The 18,416-nt window shown below is 33.3% G+C and overlaps 2 protein-coding genes across 2 annotated transcripts; both read right to left on the minus strand.

Annotated features, from left to right (window-relative positions):
• Positions 1-585: 585 nt before the first annotated feature.
• Positions 586-3,086, minus strand: LOC147293117 (protein FAR1-RELATED SEQUENCE 4-like). Its single transcript, XM_086231006.1, has 2 exons — positions 2,126-3,086; positions 586-1,637 (listed from the first exon to the last, which is right to left on the minus strand). Exons 1-2 carry the CDS (start codon positions 3,084-3,086, stop codon positions 586-588), a joined length of 2,013 nt encoding a protein of 670 aa, XP_086087132.1.
• A 10,795-nt stretch (positions 3,087-13,881) lies between these two features.
• On the minus strand, positions 13,882-17,325 carry LOC147293118 (benzyl alcohol O-benzoyltransferase-like). The gene is made up of 2 exons (XM_086231401.1): positions 16,800-17,325; positions 13,882-15,001 (listed from the first exon to the last, which is right to left on the minus strand). The coding sequence occupies exons 1-2, from the start codon at positions 17,244-17,246 to the stop codon at positions 14,063-14,065; spliced, it is 1,386 nt and encodes a 461-aa protein (XP_086087527.1). The 5' UTR covers positions 17,247-17,325; the 3' UTR covers positions 13,882-14,062.
• Positions 17,326-18,416: the final 1,091 nt, after the last annotated feature.

Here is an 18,416-nt window from a genome sequence, read left to right on the forward strand (position 1 = left end):
TTAGTGTAACTGTTAAACAATAACTAAAATTGGACACTAAAATTAACTGAAACTGTATTTAAATATTGTCAACTTTGCTTGTAGGACCAAAAAAACTCGCAATAACACCAACGCACTTGTCAACTTTTACAAAACAGTTTCTCTTGAAAAACAATTTCACTTGCAAAACAGTTTCACTTACAATACAGTTTCACTTAAAAAACAGTTTCAGTTGCCATGTTCAGAGAAAGAGGTTACGTCTTTTCAGTTTCAAGAGAATGAACAGTCTCATTGTTAATAAGCTATCAACTGGAATATAATAATTGTATCATAAGTCAGATAATAACATTCAACTACAATCATAAACCAAAATCCCTAATAATACAAAATATTCAACTGAAACTATATCAAAACAGTTTCACCTTCGAAAATAATACTAAAAACAAGAAAACCAAACAGATTCCATTTGAAAATTCCAAAATCCAAGAATACAGGACTACATAATCAAAATTTCGAGAATCATCAATCCAATTCAATGTAATAATTCCAAGAAATCCTTAAAAATTCAATTTCATAAACTGAAACTAAACTACAAAAACAAAGAAATCAATTCCTCAAAGGAGCAGTACATGTTTTCTTATTATGGCCATCAACTTTACCACATCTACCACATTTAATAGATCTTGAACTGGCTCCAATAGACTTATACCTCGTTGATCTTGGTCTTCCAGGAGGCCTCTTTGTAAAAGGAGGAATAACAAAATCAGAAGCATCATAAGCAGATATCTCAATATCAGGAATGGGAAGAATTGCAGCTGCATAGGAATTCCTATAGTAACCAGATTTAAATTCGTCTTCAATGTAATCATAGACATTTTTACCCTCTCTTTGAATTGCTACAAGAGCATGAGCACAAGGGAACCCTTCAATTTTCCATCTACGACAAGTACAAAAGTTGGAGTTCAAATCAACTAAAACAGAATGTGGACCGAACACCTCATAAACAGAATCATATGATCGGGCAATCTTCCAATGCCTACCCACTTCCATATACTTCCTCAACATCTCATCCATTTTAGGACAAAGAACATTATGCCAACTACTAGCCTCAGTCCTTCTTTTGTCCATAGTTTCCATTATTTGAACTCTAATACCATCAACCATTTCAAATATGGGCAATGAACGAAACTTTAGGATCCAAAAATTAAAAGACTCAGATAAGCCATTTGCCATAACCCCATACCGATTACCTTTAAAAAAAGCACACGCCCAATGTTCAAACGGAATGCTCTCTAAGAATTTCTTAGCATTGTCATGCCCTTCTTTTTCCAAATCAGCCAAATGTTTGTAAAAAATCTCAACCGTTGGCGCATATGCACATTTCATGAATAAATTCACAACACGTTCTCTCAAATATTTACCAACTACTTTCACAGGCAACTTATTTTTCAAATTTCCTACCAAATGAAAATAACAATATGCATGAGGTGAGGAAGGAAAAATACGGTTAACACCTTCTAACAAGCCAGGATTACGATCTGAAATGAATGTAACTGTACGACCTTGGGGTGCCAAAACTTGATACAAATTTTCAAAAAACCAAGTCCAATTGTCTTCAGACTCAGAATCCACAATAGCATAAGCAAGAGGAAATATACCTACAGAAAAATAAATAAAACAAACAAAGAAAAAGCCGAAGTGTAACTAATAAAGCAAAAGAATAAAATATGATAATTTACTGAACTGTAACTGTAACCAAGTCAAATAAACTCAATCTTTCTATTTTTTAACTTTCACTGCCATATTAGACTGAAACTGAATTTCCACAGAATTGGTACACTGAAACTGATCTACCAAAAAATTCCTACACTGAACTGAATTAATATCTTTAGAGCCATATATAATTAAGTCAATTAAAAGTTTCAATATTAAAAATACCTGGTTTGTCGGCATTTATGTTAGGGTTTAGCTACGAGATTTTGGGCTCCGCCCAAAATCCCGTAGCTAAACCCTAACATAATGCCTCCACCAAGCCCATTCTATACCCTAGGAGGAGATTGGATCACAAATAGGGATTTACCCTTAAAAATCGAGGAAGGAAGCAACGAAATCAATAAACAACTGCAACTAAAAAAAAAAGACGTACCTTTATCACCATCCCTTCCATTTGCAGCAAGCAAATGACCCAAATACTTCCCTTTCAAAAAAGTTCCATCAACATGAACCATGGGAAGACACCATCTATATCCTTGAATACATGCAGAATATGAAATGAAAAATCTCTGAAACCGACCACTTGACTCATCCAACTGTAAAACACAATGTGTGCCTGGATTTGAAATCTTCACAGCTTCAACGTACCAAGCTAACTTTTGAAAAGAGGCCTCCTCATCACCATGAACAAGAAGCTTTGCCATCTCTTTACCTTTCCATGCATTTTGATAACTGATATCCAAACCATAGTTCAGTTTCAGTTCCTGCACAATGTCAATAGGTCTCAAAGATGGCTTCAAACGAAGCTCATCTTTCACAATTGATGATACAATTCGTGAACTCATCATCTTACCTTTAGTCTCACGAACAACTCCACGGCATGTATGCTGATTATTCATAGTACGAATATAGCAAAATCCATTTGCTCTACATAACACTGCATACACACGCCATTTACAACCGTGTGAATTCTTCTCAAAACATTCAGCTATAATCCGATCTTTGTCATTCTTCGCATATACAAATTTGAATCCCATCTGAACAGCATATTTCACCAATTTCAAACGAAATTCAGCTACACCGCCCTCAAATTTTTGTCCAACATGATCAATATAACCTTCCCACTCTTTCGATAGATAACTTTTAGTTTCAGCAGTTCCAAAATCACCTAAATACTGATTCGGATCAATCAAACTCTCAAAGTCTTCAGAAGATGAACAACTTGCACCTTTCTTTCTTGTATAAGAGACTTCACTAGCACTTGTATCTTTAGATGATGTACTAGGAGCACTACAAGCAACATACTCAACAAGAACACCATCGTGATTCACAAGTATATCAACATATGAAAGTTTAAACAAAGGCAAAGAAGCTAACATCAAGTGAACATCCATATCACATTCCAATTTGCAACTTTCAAGATCCGGTAAAGACTAAGATAACCTAAATTGCCCTGCCTTCAAATGATTGAATCTCTTTATTACTTCACTACAAATCCATTCATAGGTAACACCGGAAAACAATGACAAAAGAACTGACTTACTGTCACAAGTAACTCTTGAAATCACACCAACATCCATTAAGCTACATGATAAGAAAACATAAAACAAAAAGGTAAGTAAACACTGACTAACAAAATAAAATCAATTGAAACTGTTAAAACAGAACAACATAATCAGTATTGCAATTCAATCTCTTAATAAGTTTAGGCAATATCAGTTTCAATTTCTGACTTAAAATAAAACAAACAAAGAAAAAACACAAGTGTAACTGAAACTGAATTTCCACAGAATTGCTACACTGAAACTGAATTTCAACATAATTCCTACAGTGAAACAGAATTTCCACAAAATTGCTACACTGAAACTGAATTTCAACATAATTGGTACACTGAAACTGAATTTCAACATAATTCCTACAGTGAAACTGAATTATTCTCTTTAAGGTTTTGATATCAATTGACTAAGTTGATATTACATCTAAATAAATCAACAAACCTAAATTCAACCACTAAAGCTGTAACTAAATTACTCCCAGAAATTGAAACTGAATCACTCAAACAAATTGTAACTAAATCACACACAGAAATTGTAAATCAATTGAAATTTACAAGAACTCACAGTAATCAAATTTGGTCTACTAAGCTCCGATGAAAACCTCCCGATCACAATCAGAACAATCCGATCACAACACCCCGAACAATCCGATAACAAGCTCGCGCAGATTCAATTACTCCAAAATCCGATGAAGACCTCCCCCGATCACAGAAAACACCCCGCAGAATCCGATCTCAAGCTCACGAATCGCACGAAGAGAATCGCATATGAAGATGAAGAAACTCACGATGAAGATTCAAGCTCACGATGATGAAGATTCAAGCTCACGATGAACATCGCAAGCGCAAGAACAGGGATAACTAAAAAAACGGTACGGTAATTAATGTTGTTGATGTAGGAAAACAAAACAGGGGTAAACCTGGTATATTTAAAAAAATTAAAGTCAAACTTTTCTTATTAGAAGTTGACTAGGGGGTTTACAGAGATATTAAGTGTTAACAGGGGGTTTTGAAATAGTTTAATAAAGATTAGAGGTTTGAATTAATGTATATCAAAACAGGGTGTTTTTAATAGTTTACATTAAAATTAAACTCGTTAATATTCAAAGACTAAAAAAGTATTTATATGTCATACAATGATTAAACAGTAGAATTTAACGTTATGTTGTGAGATTTTGTTTTAGAAAAAAGAGAACATTTAAATATTTAATTCCGACTCTTTTAAGCTGCAAAACTAGTTAATTACCTAAATGAGCAAGAATGGAGAATTAAGAACCCCAACAGAGCCAGGAACATTAAGAAGCAGCTCCTCCAAGCAAGGAAATGGGGGCTGAAGAGCATCACCAAAGTGGGCAAGTGTCACATCCGCATCAGCCTCAATGAACATCACACCCTCACCCGTACACTCCACCATAATTTTATCTGTAACAAAAATATGGTTGATTTGGTATCTCAATCCAATAGCATAATGGCACATATGTTCTTATATTTTATCACATAAAACTTTCTCAAATTTTAAGAAAAAACATATCACATGGAATGCCAAATCAGCCTCTATCCCTATTATAGATAAGTTTTTTTTCTAGATTATGTAATAAGGTGGCACACTTAGTTGCCCAACACTTTCTTGATTGTAATGACTTGGTTGCTCATTTCCCTTATTGAGGAGGGTGGTGCTTTGGCCTATAGCCTTAATACAAGTCAATGCACTTTCCAACAAAAAAAAAAACAGTCATATTTATTCAGGGTTTGAAATTTTAGCAGTACGTAAACTAAAAAGCGGGAGAGGTTAGAAGACTTTTGATTACTGAAAAGTTACTACCATTCTATCATCTCATCAATCACTTTTTTTTTTTGGTACAAAGTTTAATCACTTATTGTTTCCGCTTACTTCATATTTCTTATATTACTTATTTCATGCAAATAATTAATGTGGTATAAGCAAATGTGTGGAAGATGATAACTGAAGGCGACATCATAAATGTAAACAATATTATTTGTGTGATTCACGCCTCAACCCACATGCCATACACGTTCATGGAAGATTCTTCGAACCTATGACCAATACTTTAGTTTTCATTTGGAGTATTACCAACCCTTGAACCTTTGACCTAATGAAGAATTAATAAGAATCAATATCATTTTTGTAAACATTTTCAGCTGTCATTTTATTTTTAAATGACACTTGCTGAGTTGTTGTGAATTAATAATCGAGAAAGAAAATGTATATATATATATAGAGGTGTCTTTTTGCGATGATAATAACACGTTTAAGACTTTTCCAGAAATATTATCTTTAATCAACAAGAGTTTACTTGGGGCTTTAAAATATATATCCTAAAAATTATAATAAAGTGTTTCCATCTCTATCCATTCTTTTGTAAGAATCAATATCATTATTGTAAACATTTTCAGCTGTTATTTTAAAATGACACTTGTTGAGTTGTTGTGAATTAATAATCGAGAAAGAAAATGTATATATATATATATAGAGGTGTCTTTTTGCGATGATAATGACACGTTTAAGACTTTTCCAGAAATATTATCTTTAATCAACAAGAGTTTACTTGGGGCTTTAAAATATATATCCTAAAAATTATAATAAAGTGTTTCCATCTCTATCCATTGTTTTGTAAGACTCAATATCATTATTGTAAACATTTTCAGCTGTTATTTTAAAATGACACTTGTTGAGTTGTTGTGAATTAATAATTGAGAAAGAAAATGTATATATATATAGGTGTCTTTTTGCGATGATAATGAAACGTTTAAGACTTTCCAGAAATATTATCTTTAATGAACAAGAGTTTACACTACAACAATATCTAGCAAAGCTCACCAATTTTTTTTTTTTGTAGGAATAGATGCAACTGCCACTATTGTTAGTTTGTATTGCTCATTGCCACCCTGCTGTCACCATAGAGCATGTTGGAGATTGGTGTTGGGGTGGCAAGGAATCTAAGGCCACCCAAATGTAGGAATGGTGGAAGCTTCTGCCAAAACCTGTCATGACAGTCTGCAAGAATGCTCCTCACCAATGCTACAGTTAGTTGGTTTCAATTTTTCACCATATCTAATGGGGTTGCTATATTGGTGGAGGATTGATATTATTAAATAATGATATGTCATGGATTCTTCTACTATCTTGTTAAAAGTGGGTTCGGTAGCTCACTAATTCCAACAGTTGTTTGTTGCATTCCCACCTTCTTGGTATTAGTTTCTGATTTGGTTTTAATAATTAAATGTCCTCCACCATGCGAAAAAAAATGCTTACTAATTAATAGTAATGAATTTTCATGTAACCTCAAATGAACACTACTAATTAATAAACTGCTCATAAAATCTGAAAACGCATACTTGAACCGAAAGTAACTTGCATTACACATCATAAAATACAAATCATTTTATCAGTTGAACCCTAAATCCCTTTTCATACTTGAATCTGAAAAGGGATGATATCAGTTGAACCCTAAAATACAAATCATTTTATCAGTTTTCTTCAACATTCTTACAACTAGAAGAATCTAAAACAATTAAACTTGGTCATGCAACAGCTCCGGCCAAACCCACTACAAAATACGTAGATACCCTGCCAGTTTTCACAAAATAATGACCAAGCTTTCACCATTAATATCATCCCTTTCAAGATCCCCCTTCACAAACTCAAGATCCTTCAATACCATCAATCTCATAGAACTACAAAAAGAAATTTCTTTAATTGTATCACCAAAATAAATATATGAATGCCCTGATAATTATCAAGAGTGTACCTTAAGCATGCAGCTTTATTCTCTTGATTTGTTGCTGCTTCAGTAGTAACTCCCTTAGCTTCAAGAACACCATTTACAAGTCATAGAGTGCATATCTGTTAAATTTATTGATAAACGTTACAAACTTTTTTGTTGTACTTATAGAATTAACCAACAACAATACTTAGTCATTGTGCATCATTTAAAATCTACACAAATATATACACAAATATATATACACCAATATATAAACCATGCAATGTTGAATGTTCCATATTGATGTAGGACAAGAAGTGGATTCGAAGTTTGAAGACCGGACCTCCAGAAACTCACCATTGAAGCCATGAAGCTGAGGACCGGACCTCCAGCACCTCCAGCAGCTCCCAGCTTTACCATGAAGACCGGACCTCTCCCATGAGGTCTGGACCTCCAGAGCCAACCCCCTGTTTCATCTAATTCCTATATTTTTCCTCTTTCTTTAATCAGCCCATGTTATTCTCCTTGCTGATGCCTCTTACACATTTCTTTAATATCTTCCTCTTTCCCTTTTTATAATCACTTTCCCACTTCTTTAGTCATCTCCCATCATTATTTTCCCCAACAACTCCCCTACCTGCATTTCTTAATCAATTCCCACAACCTCCATGCTTCCATTTTTCTATTCCTCCCCCATAAACCAACCTTAACTTGTCTACTTTCTGAGAGTGTCCACTAGACTACCAACAAAGAAGAAACTTCAAAGTGCACAGAGAACTTAATTTCTGATTTAAAATTCCTAGCCCCTAGTGTAGATAAGAAACAACCATATCATGTTTGTCTGCATATTCCATCAATAGAAGAGAAATTTCAAATTAATTTTTATTTGCATCTAGATATTTATATGATTGATTTGTACAATGGACTAAGAAAATAACGAGATTCCAACATCTTACAACAATTTTTTTTTCCAACACTAAGTATGTATAGACAAAAAGAAAACACCAGACATACAAAGATGATAAACTTGAAGGTGATCCTTTAATGCAGCAAGTAAGCATGTGTTCTGAAACAGCTTTTGGACCATGATCGTGAGCATTAGGCTACAGAAGTAAGCATAAACCTACTAACAATTATTAAAATAATCATTTAGATATTTTTTTAGTTCTTAGAAAAATTAGATTTGAAAAGAGAATACCAAACTCAAGTGCATCAACACGTATGTACAAATTAAATCACAATATACACAATGTATAAATCTTGGCCTCCCTTAGCAAAAGTCCTTTTTATCTACTAAATCCCCATACCATGTCATGCACCACCCCCTCACCACATCTGCTTTGGCATATACAGAGCAAGAGCAGTTCTTCGAGTACTCCTCCTCACATGCTTTCCAACTCAAAGTACTATAGTTATTGTTACCTAATGATCGAATTCAGATCATGAAAATGATTTATTAAAACCATCATTTTAAAATAATTGATCAAACATAGCTAACGAAGACTAAGAAATTAAATCACAATATACATAATGTAAGTGAGAAATCTATATAATCCGTAGTTTGCACTCTATGCCATATACAACATCCAAATTACTTGGACATAAGTAGTGTGGATGTAGATAATACCAACAATCTTTCTTGCCCGGCCTTTTTAGAAACATGAGGATAAACAATTGTTCTTACTACTCTTGGACAGTTAAAATAGATAGAAAAGATATTGAGCTTACCTCATAAATAAAATTAGACAAAACTATATGTGTTGATATCAGCCATCTCGCCTCAAAATATACACACCTAAGCAATCAGATAAAATTAGATAAAAACAATAAACAACTAAGAATTTGGGAGGGATAGCAAAATCTAAAACTTCATATTCCTTTTGTGCCTTTGAAAAAAGGGTGAGTTCTTGGCATCTTCCTCTGCAAACAAATTAACAAATATAAAATGTGTCAGAGAAATTAATGTTTTGATTTGAAAAATGGAAAAAAAAATAAAAAAAAAAATAAAAAAATCCTGATCGGGCTGACTTGAAATAGAAACCTGAATGGAGGTTGCTCAGTAGTGATGTTGGAATAGTTTTTAATGCTCTCCATAATCGGCAGAGGAAGGTCGTGGGTGTTTGGGTTTCGAACGACCATGTGCGGCGTCTGAATGGGCGGTGTTTACACTATTGAACTCAACTCGCCTAGGGGAAGATTTTGGGACCAACTCGACGTAAAGAGGTCGCCGGAACTAGTGACTTATCGGAGAAGAAGGCCGGATCAGGTTTGGTGTGAATCTATGTTTTCATTGGGATGTTGAGCAACCAAAAGGCAGGGATAGAGAGAGAAGGAAGAGACTAGTTGATTGAGGTCCATGTCGCCGGCGTTGGCTGCTGGACAACGAAGAGATGGTCGGAGAGAGCTCACGGCAACGGATAAAGAAGAGAGAGAAAGAGAAGGGGGTGTGAGGCTACTTCAGGAGTAAATTGAGAAGAAAAATGCTGAAGTTAGGTCTTTATAAACAAACCCTATCTGACGAATTTACTAAATTGCCCTTTAACTTAAAATACCCGAAACTTGATGGTCGTAACTCCTTTTCACATCTTCTTCGTGTCTACATGCTCGTAGTCCCGAGCCTTATCCAACTAGACCAAAAACTCATTTAAAATATAAACATTTATTTTATCAAAATAAAACCTTAAACCAATTTATAAAAGCATTTCTTTTTAAAACAAACACTTTTATAAATTCATAGAAAAATAATTTTAGTGAAATATTTTATAAATTCATCCCTAAACCCAAAATGTCAATTGTCACTTTCTAAACTTCAGTTTCAAAGAAAAGAGGCCTTGTGCACAGCCACCATTACAAATTTAGTTTCGGTTAGGGGTGGGAAAAGAAAAATTATCCCACCAATCTCCCAATTTGGTTACTATGTTTATGGAATTACCAAAAAATCAACTATCTTACAAATTAGTGGGTTCTAAGGCAACTATTATCTCCACCATAAACATAGCAATCACTAACAATAAGTATTAGTGACCACCTCATTTGTCAATAGGCACCCTCTCATCTATGGGTGCAAAAAATAGAGGCCTTTCGCCATATTTGTTGTAGTGTTACTTGGGGATTTAAAATATATATCCTAAAAATTATAATAAAGTGTTTCCATCTCTATCCATTCTTGTAAGAATCAATATCATTATTGTAAACATTTTCAGCTGTTATTTTAAAATAACACTTGTTGAGTTGTTGTGAATTAGTAGTCGAGAAAGAAAAAAATATATATATATATATATACAAGAATGCTCTAAAATTAACTAGTTAGCAAGTTAATACAAAGCTAACCACCATTTTAGGCCCACTGCATAATGTAATTTCAAAATCCGAACCATACATTTTTTAGACCCTACTTAAAAGATCATCTGTATAAAAAATCTCCAAAATCGGAAGTCATTTAGCCATTTGATTATGGTAACCATTATTTATATGCTTTTATCGAAAATAGTGATCGTCTATTTATTTGATCACAATTAGATGACTAAATGATTTCTAATGTTGTTGATTTTTTACAATGATGATCTTTGAAGTATGACTAAAAAATGGACAGTTCGGATTATGAGATTAGTTATGTAGTGGGCCTAAAAGCATGGTTAGTTTCGTATTAACTTACTAATTAGTTAGTTTTAGAGTACTCCTCATATATATATATATAGGTGTCTTTTTGCGATGATAATGACACTTTTAAGACTTTTCCTGAAATATTATCTTTAATCAACAAGAGTTTACTTGGGGCTTTAAAATATATATCCTAAAAATTATAATAAAGTGTTTTCGTCTCTATCCATTCTTTTTTTTATCACATTTAGCCTTTTTATTTTACCATTTCTCTCATATATTTAAGTAAGAGCATGTGCAATTAATGCAAGGTCAATAGGGGAGGTCAGTTCAATATATTGACATTGTGGAAGAAAAAATGCTTGCAATAGGAGGTCAATAATTTATTATTGAACTAACTTATCAATAGCTAAGTCAAAAAATTGACACAGCTATTTCCAATTGACATCCCTGGATCCGAGACAAGGTGGGACCCGGAGCAGAACACTTTGAAATTTAATTGGCCAACGATCTGAATTTTGGCCACCAACGGTCTGAATTTTGACTGTTGGTACTAACCTTTTTTTTTTTTCACTTTAACATTTTTACAAATCCTATATATATGTGCACTCTCACATGTTATTTTCACGACATTTCATCCCCTACATTTGTGTATTACATCTCTTGCGCTTATTGTAGTGTTCATAAGTTGTAATAAGCCATTTTTATTATATGAATTATGGTTTTTTATTAAATTTGGGTATTAATTTAAATTATTAAAAAATATTAAATATTAGGCTAACTTTAAAGATCTCATTGAGATAATTTCAATGGTATAACTTTTGAAATAAATAAACTTAAAAATTTTAATTTGTAAGAGACTATAAGAAAATATTAAAAAACATATAGCTATTGACTTATGTTATTGACTTGAACCATTGCAAACAAAATAGCTTAAGTCAAGTCAATAATTGAAAAAATTCAAAAATGCGGGTTCATAAGCTTGTATTGACATGCCAAATGTGCTTTAAATGATTTTAAAGCACAGTTTACACCCCTAACATATATAATCAAACCACTTAATATTTTCAAATGTTAAAAAGGTTCGATCACCTAAGATAAATAATCCCACCTTTAAAAAAAAAAAAAAAAAAAAGATGCTCAAATTAACCAAAAAAATAAAAAAGGCAGTAAGTGCGCATGCACATAAGGCATTGCACAGTGCCGATAGCCACTATTCAACAGGAACTCTGAAGCGATAGTTCATGTTCAACAAGAACTTTGCAACGACAAACATATATAACAAGAGTTGATGTGACTTCATAAGGGTGATTTTTTGTATTTTATGAACTTTTGACATGTACGTTTATATAAGAAAAAAGGCAAAGAGTATACATATAAGTATATGTTTATGCCTTTCTTATAGTGTTGTCGCATAGTGAGTATAGTCATTGTTGGACAGTGACTATAATAACATAGTCACTGTTAATAGTGACTATATTAATGTAAATCATGGAAAAGAAAAAAACGTGACATGCGTTGGATTTTGTGCCCAACACATTTTTTCATTAATGTAGACTAAATTATTACCAGTTTTTGAAAGTAGGTTGGGTTATCATGTATTTTGTTATTTTGGGTTTAAAAAAAAAAAACCTATATATTTTTATATTTTTTAAAATTAAACTTAAGAATAGAAAATAATCCAACCCCGCCATACCCAAGTCTGGTAGGGATGAGGAGAGAAGAGGGAGAAAGGAGAAAGGAGAAAGGGAGAGAGAAGTAGACAGGAAAAGAAATATAAAATTTCTTTTTTTATTTTTTTAGCAAAAAAAATTTGAATAAACAAGAGTCGAATCATAAAAATGACATTATAAATAATCTCAAAATAAAATTATATAGATATTTGATTTTAAATTCTATGAGGAGAAACTATTTCATCAAATTTTTTAACTATATATGACACTTCAGAAATTAGAGGCACTAAAATAGGCTAGAAATAATACATTCAGAGAGCATAAATTTAAAAAAGAAGGAGAAATGCCGCGACCAAGAAAAAAAAGCAGAAGAAAAAATATCAGGTCAAAATAGAACAAAATAAATAAATAAAGGAAAAAGAGCTGGAAAGGTCCAAGCTAGTTAATGATATTTGGAACACTATATTGTTTGTAGCATTTTGCAGAATATTTAAGCGTTTTCTAGGTTATAAAAATACTTTCAATTGCTTCTTGAAGAAGCACTTAATTGATAGGTAATTTGTGGGAAGCGCTTCCAAATGTATTTATAGAAAGAGAGATATATATTTGACAAAAAAAAATTACAAAAGAGCACTCCTACAAGAAGCGCTATTGAGCAAATTATTTTTTTATAGAAGCATTTCCAGAAAGGAATCTGTAACCTTTTTCTCTAACAAGCACCTCAACATACACATAATAATATTTATATGTTTTTTAGATTGTAAATTTAAAGGTTCGTTGACTTTAAGTACCAAATTGTAATATTTTTTTTATTTTAACTACCACAACGTTTATGTCATTTTATTTTAAATACTAAATTTCAGTTTAGGTACCAACTTTAAAAAATATAGTTATATCGAGCTGTGACTGTCTAACAGTCATAACTGTTTTATTGATTTGTTGTTTTCAATATTTATAAGGATTAAACTTTAATGTTTAGTTTCTATGTTATAGGACTTCATCCCTCAAGTCTAAACCAAAAGTATTAAATCCTTATAAATTTTGAATTTTTATGAATTTGAAACAGTCAAAACTGTGACTTTTCGACAGTCACAATTGTATAGAAAACCGATTTGTGACCTAATCCAAAATGTCTTGCTCTAAGTTAGTACCTAACTAAAAAAAATTAGTGTTTTATTGCTTTGCTGAAAAACTTTTGATATTAGGTATTTAATCCTAAATTTCTATAAATTTAAACCATATATTGAGTTATTTAAGTTGATAGTCAAAATATAATTATTGGAAAGATGAGAGTTTGAAAGATGACATATCCTAAAGTAGACCCACATGAATTTAGTAATGCATATTAATTCATGGGTTTTTTTTTGTCAGACATATTAATTCATGGTTATGCATATATAGGGGCAAACTCAAATGCAGATAAATAGTAAATAAGCATGGATGCGGGCGCAGACATGGTGCCGACACGGTATCGACACATCATCAACTGGCTGCAGCGCATCTCAATTTCGTATGCTGCAGCCAATACCGTGTCGGCACCATGTCTGCATCCGCATTCATGCTTATTTACTGTTCATCCGCATTACATTTAAACTGTACATATATAACATAGTAGTTTAGCATATAGCACATGGTCTAACGTGAAGACATATATATAATTGATAAAGATATAACATACACATTGTTTTTTTCTAATTAAATTATAAAGTGCATTCACCTAAAGCCTCTGAAGGATAATTCCAATTCTTACAACCAAGTGACGTAAGCATACATATTATTGTAGCAAAAAGAGTACACACAATACAATAGAAATTATATTACAGGGAAGATGTAATAAAAGTAGTGGATTTTTGAAGACTAACTTGTTGATCATTCCCAGTCAACATGGTATCTAGTTCCTTGATAAATCTCTCCATAGCCGGGGCTGGTAAGCAAACCGGAACCACAATCCCATCTTCGCCTTTATTGTCCCTAAATGGTATGTAAAAGCTGGCCACTCCAGGTATGGCTCCGACCCCACCCTTGGCTGGCCCACCATAAGCTGCTTTGCCCCACCCAAAGTCCACCTCTCCAAAGCCAGCACGTGTCACATCCGACACAAGGTAAGTACCCACCACTGTGAAGTGTGGTCGGTTCTTGATCACCATAAGATCTGCTAACGACTGCATGTACTCTTGCGTCACATCAGCTTTAGCCTGCTTCACTAATTCCAATGCATACCCTAGTGGGTTATGGCAAAGTTTTTCGGCCGTTGTGAGTGCAACGGGAAAGGCAAAAGCATTGCCGTAAAAACCAACTGGCAATGGGGGAGTGAATTTAGCACGTGCGTTGACAATGCACAATACACGCACTTCCTCATCTGGGTCTTGCTGAAGAGATATGGTACGACAACGCCAGAGACATGCGGTGAGGATCTCAAACGTGGAACACTTGCGTAGGTGGGGTGGGACGAATCTACGGATAGCAGCTATTTCTGTGGATCTGAAGAAAAAAGAGCGGTGAGCCATATCATCGAGTGGAATTATAGTGCCCTTAGTGTCTGGCACTTCATCATACTCATGGTGTGTACATGTCACGCGTGGTGGGTCTCGTGCATTGAGATTCTCCCTTTGCCACACAGGTGAGATGGAGGGGGAGCGTGCGCCACGCGCTATCTCTCCGATGGCAGTCATGAATTGGACTAGTCCTGCTGCATCACTCATGGTGTGGTTAAGACGTAGGGCGAAGATGAAACCACCGCACTTGAGGCGTGTCACCTGTCCATTCCGACAACAATCAAAAGTGCGTGAGTGCATTTTCAACACTAGAACAATGTTAGAAAGACCATGTTTTTAGCTACATTAGTTGATTATGATCATGGATCTAATTAGTGATATGATTAATTGATCATGATCATGATCTGATTAGCTTTTAACTAACCTATAAATTGCCCATTCAAAAAAATCTATAAATTGCCTGTATCATGTAATTAATTAATGTGGTAAAAAAAAAATGTGTGGAAGATATAATTGAAGGCAACATCACAACTGTGAACCACCGGTTATATGTGGGTGTAACTCAACGTACAGTCCAACCCACATGCTAATCATGTACGTTGTCGGAAGACTTTTGAAACCTTTGACATTGATTAGTCCAACATCTTCTTAGCGTTTTCAGCAGCTATTTGACATAGATAGATTGAACTTGTTGCTAATTATTAATCTAAAAAATATATATATAATATATAAAAAATATCTATTTATTTATTTAATCAAAATTAGATAGGTAAATAATTTTTAATTTGACTAATTTTTATAAAGATAATCTATTAATAAAAAGGTAAAAATAAACAATTTAGATCAACACAAAATAACTTATATGGACCCACATAAAAATCCCTCATTTAATATTAAATAAAGAATCTATCATTCGAAGCCCATATATATATATATATATATATGAAAAACGATCACACTTGGAAATTTTCTCAATGCATAATAAATTGCTTCCATTTGTACCCCATTATTTTTGGTTATATCACTTCTGGTTCTCGAAAACTATCCTTGTCCTTCTCATTTTACAGTTTATCCTAATATATTTTTTATTTCTTATAAATTTAAAAATATATAAAATATATTATTCAACCCTGCCATATGATAGGAGGTAAGACGGAGAAAGGAGAAAGCAGTAAACGACAACAAGAAGAGAACATGAAGGAAAAGCAGACGGGGGAATTTACAAGGAAAGAATTCATTTTATTATTTTTGCAAAAACAAAAAGTAATAAACGAGAAAGAAATGATGTAATAGATATCCACAATAATATAATAACCATTTAGATACTTCAAATTCTATGATGAGAAAGTATTTTTTCAATTTTGCTAAGTATGACACATAAAAGATTAGAGGTATTAATATAGGCTAGAATTAATTAATTCATTAAGAGATCATAAATTAAAGAAAGAACAAGAGATGTTAGTGAAAATAAAAATTGATGAATAAAACTTTCATATTATTGGTGTACATGTACGTATTTTTATTTTTATTTTTATTTTTTTGTCCATTACATGTTAATTAGGTCATGTGTTAAAAAAATACATATATGTATAGATATCCGTAACATAAAAGTTTCTTTCCATATGCTAGATACATCAAATATACGTACATATTTTAATTTTTAATTTTTTTATCACATGTTAATTAGGTCATGTATTAAAAAAAATACATATATGTATAAATATCCGTGACTTTAAAGTTATGCTAGAGACATCAAATATATACAAATCCATATAGAGCTGAAAAGTAAAAAGTTATAGTATTTGGAGTACTCTTTAAATATGGTAATTTACTTTGTCAACAATAATATTGATTTTGGTTATCCCATACAAACATATTTAACAGTGAAAAATTTATATTTTAATAGTATAAAATTAAAGTCATTAATATTTAAGAGTTAAAAATATAATTATATGTTATGCAATATTTAAACGGTAGAATATACCTTTATGTGGTGAGATTTTGTTTTAGAAAACGAGAACATTTCCGACTCTTTTAAGCAGCAAAACTAGTTTATTACCTGAATGAGCAAGAGTGGGGAATTAAGAACCCCATCAGAGCCAGGAACATTAAAAAGCAGCTCCTCCAAGCAAGGAAATGGGGGCTGAAGAGCATCACCAAACTGGGCAAGCGTAACATCCGCATCAGCCTCAATGAACATCACACCCTCACCCGTACACTCCACCACAAGCTTCCTCCCCGGCCCCTCCCGAAGCCTACCCGCAAACGGGTAGTAAAACACCAGCGTCTCCGCGATCGCCTCGCGGATCACGCTCACAGGGTCCCTCCCTTGCATGGAGGGATCGTAGCGGTAGAATTGTATCACCGGAATCTGAAACCGAAGACCTTCTTGGTCGTCGATGTCAGAAAGAGGTTTTAACTCTCGGGGTGTGGGCTTGGCCGGGGCAACCAATTCTGGTTGCTTCCGCCGTACTGTGAACTCTAGAGAGGTGGCAGGGGATGCCATGTGATTCACAACACAACAAAACTGTGTTTAAATTTTTGGAATCTTAGTGGTTGTGGAGTACTTCTTGTTGTGTGGTGTGGTACTGGCTGTCTGTGTTATTTTATAATGCCAAAGAGGAGGGAATGGATGGACCACACTCAGTTTTTTGTTGAATTTTATATTGGGGTGGGTGGTTGTGAAAGGTTTTATTTTTCTTTTTTGTTTTTTTGTTTTTGCATTGTGAATTTCGTGGATGTATCATTGAAATTGATCATTGACTTGATAATGGAACTGAGGCCAGACCCGAAAGAAGAAAAAAAAAAAAAACAAAACAAAAAAGACTTGAGGGCGTGGACTTGACTTGATAAGGTCATCATTGTACAATGGTGAGAGTGAGAGTAAGATATGGTCTGAAAAGTAATTTTGTGGTCTGAAAAAGTGATTTTCTGTCATGAGAGTGAGAGTGATATGTGTTGAAGCTACAGTGGTACTGAGAGTAATACAGTTATACCTAATTAAATTAAGCCTAAATTAGATTAAGTTATAGTTAAGTTATAATTATAGCTTAAATATTTATAAAAATTATACCATTGGTTTTATTTTAAAAAAATCTTTAATATAAGATCAATATTGACTATATATGAATTAATAATTTTATTACCTAAATTATAAATTCTATATTTTTTCTCCACCAACGGTCTTTCAAGTTGTTTGGTAATTTTTTTAATAGTTGAAATGTATTAAAATGGTAAACACAACACAATTTATTGTATTTTATAATACGAACGACGACAAACATATAAAGGAAATCACACTATTTATAATTAAAGACTAGAGCGAGTATATAGAATTAACAACAATAACAGCCAACAACAAATAAACGATGATGAAACGACAAACACAATCTTCATTGGTTCCCATGAGTGGCCTCAGGCGAATCATGGGCGTTCACGTAAACATTTTTATATCCTCTCCAAAATGAGATATCTATTTTGGCCTCACAATCGGGACATGGTTGAATGCCCTTCCCACAAATGCATGGAACCGGACCTGGGTCTTTGGGTATTGGGAGTTTAAGGTCCCCCTTGATACAATAGTGGCACAATGGTTTTTTTCCTTCAGCATCGCACATACAATATTGCATTATTGGTTGGTTTTGAAATCATGTTGTACAAACCTCACAATCTGGAT

This window comes from Dryas octopetala, chromosome 2 (genome assembly GCF_963921425.1).
Source record: "Dryas octopetala chromosome 2, drDryOcto1.1, whole genome shotgun sequence".
Classification (NCBI taxonomy): Eukaryota; Viridiplantae; Streptophyta; class Magnoliopsida; order Rosales; family Rosaceae; genus Dryas; species Dryas octopetala.

Bases quoted from the DNA above. Each gene is read 5' to 3' on its own strand.
- LOC147293118 (XM_086231401.1), bottom strand. From the start codon at position 17,246: ATGGCATCCCCTGCCACCTCTCTAGAGTTCACAGTACGGCGGAAGCAA. The intron at 15,002-16,799 runs GTAATAAACTAG...CGGAATGGACAG, and splicing joins CCCCACTCTTGCTCATTCAG to GTGACACGCCTCAAGTGCGG.
- LOC147293117 (XM_086231006.1), bottom strand. From the start codon at position 3,086: ATGGATGTTCACTTGATGTTAGCTTCTTTGCCTTTGTTTAAACTTTCA. The intron at 1,638-2,125 runs GTACGTCTTTTT...ATTTTTCTGTAG, and splicing joins TGGAAGGGATGGTGATAAAG to GTATATTTCCTCTTGCTTAT.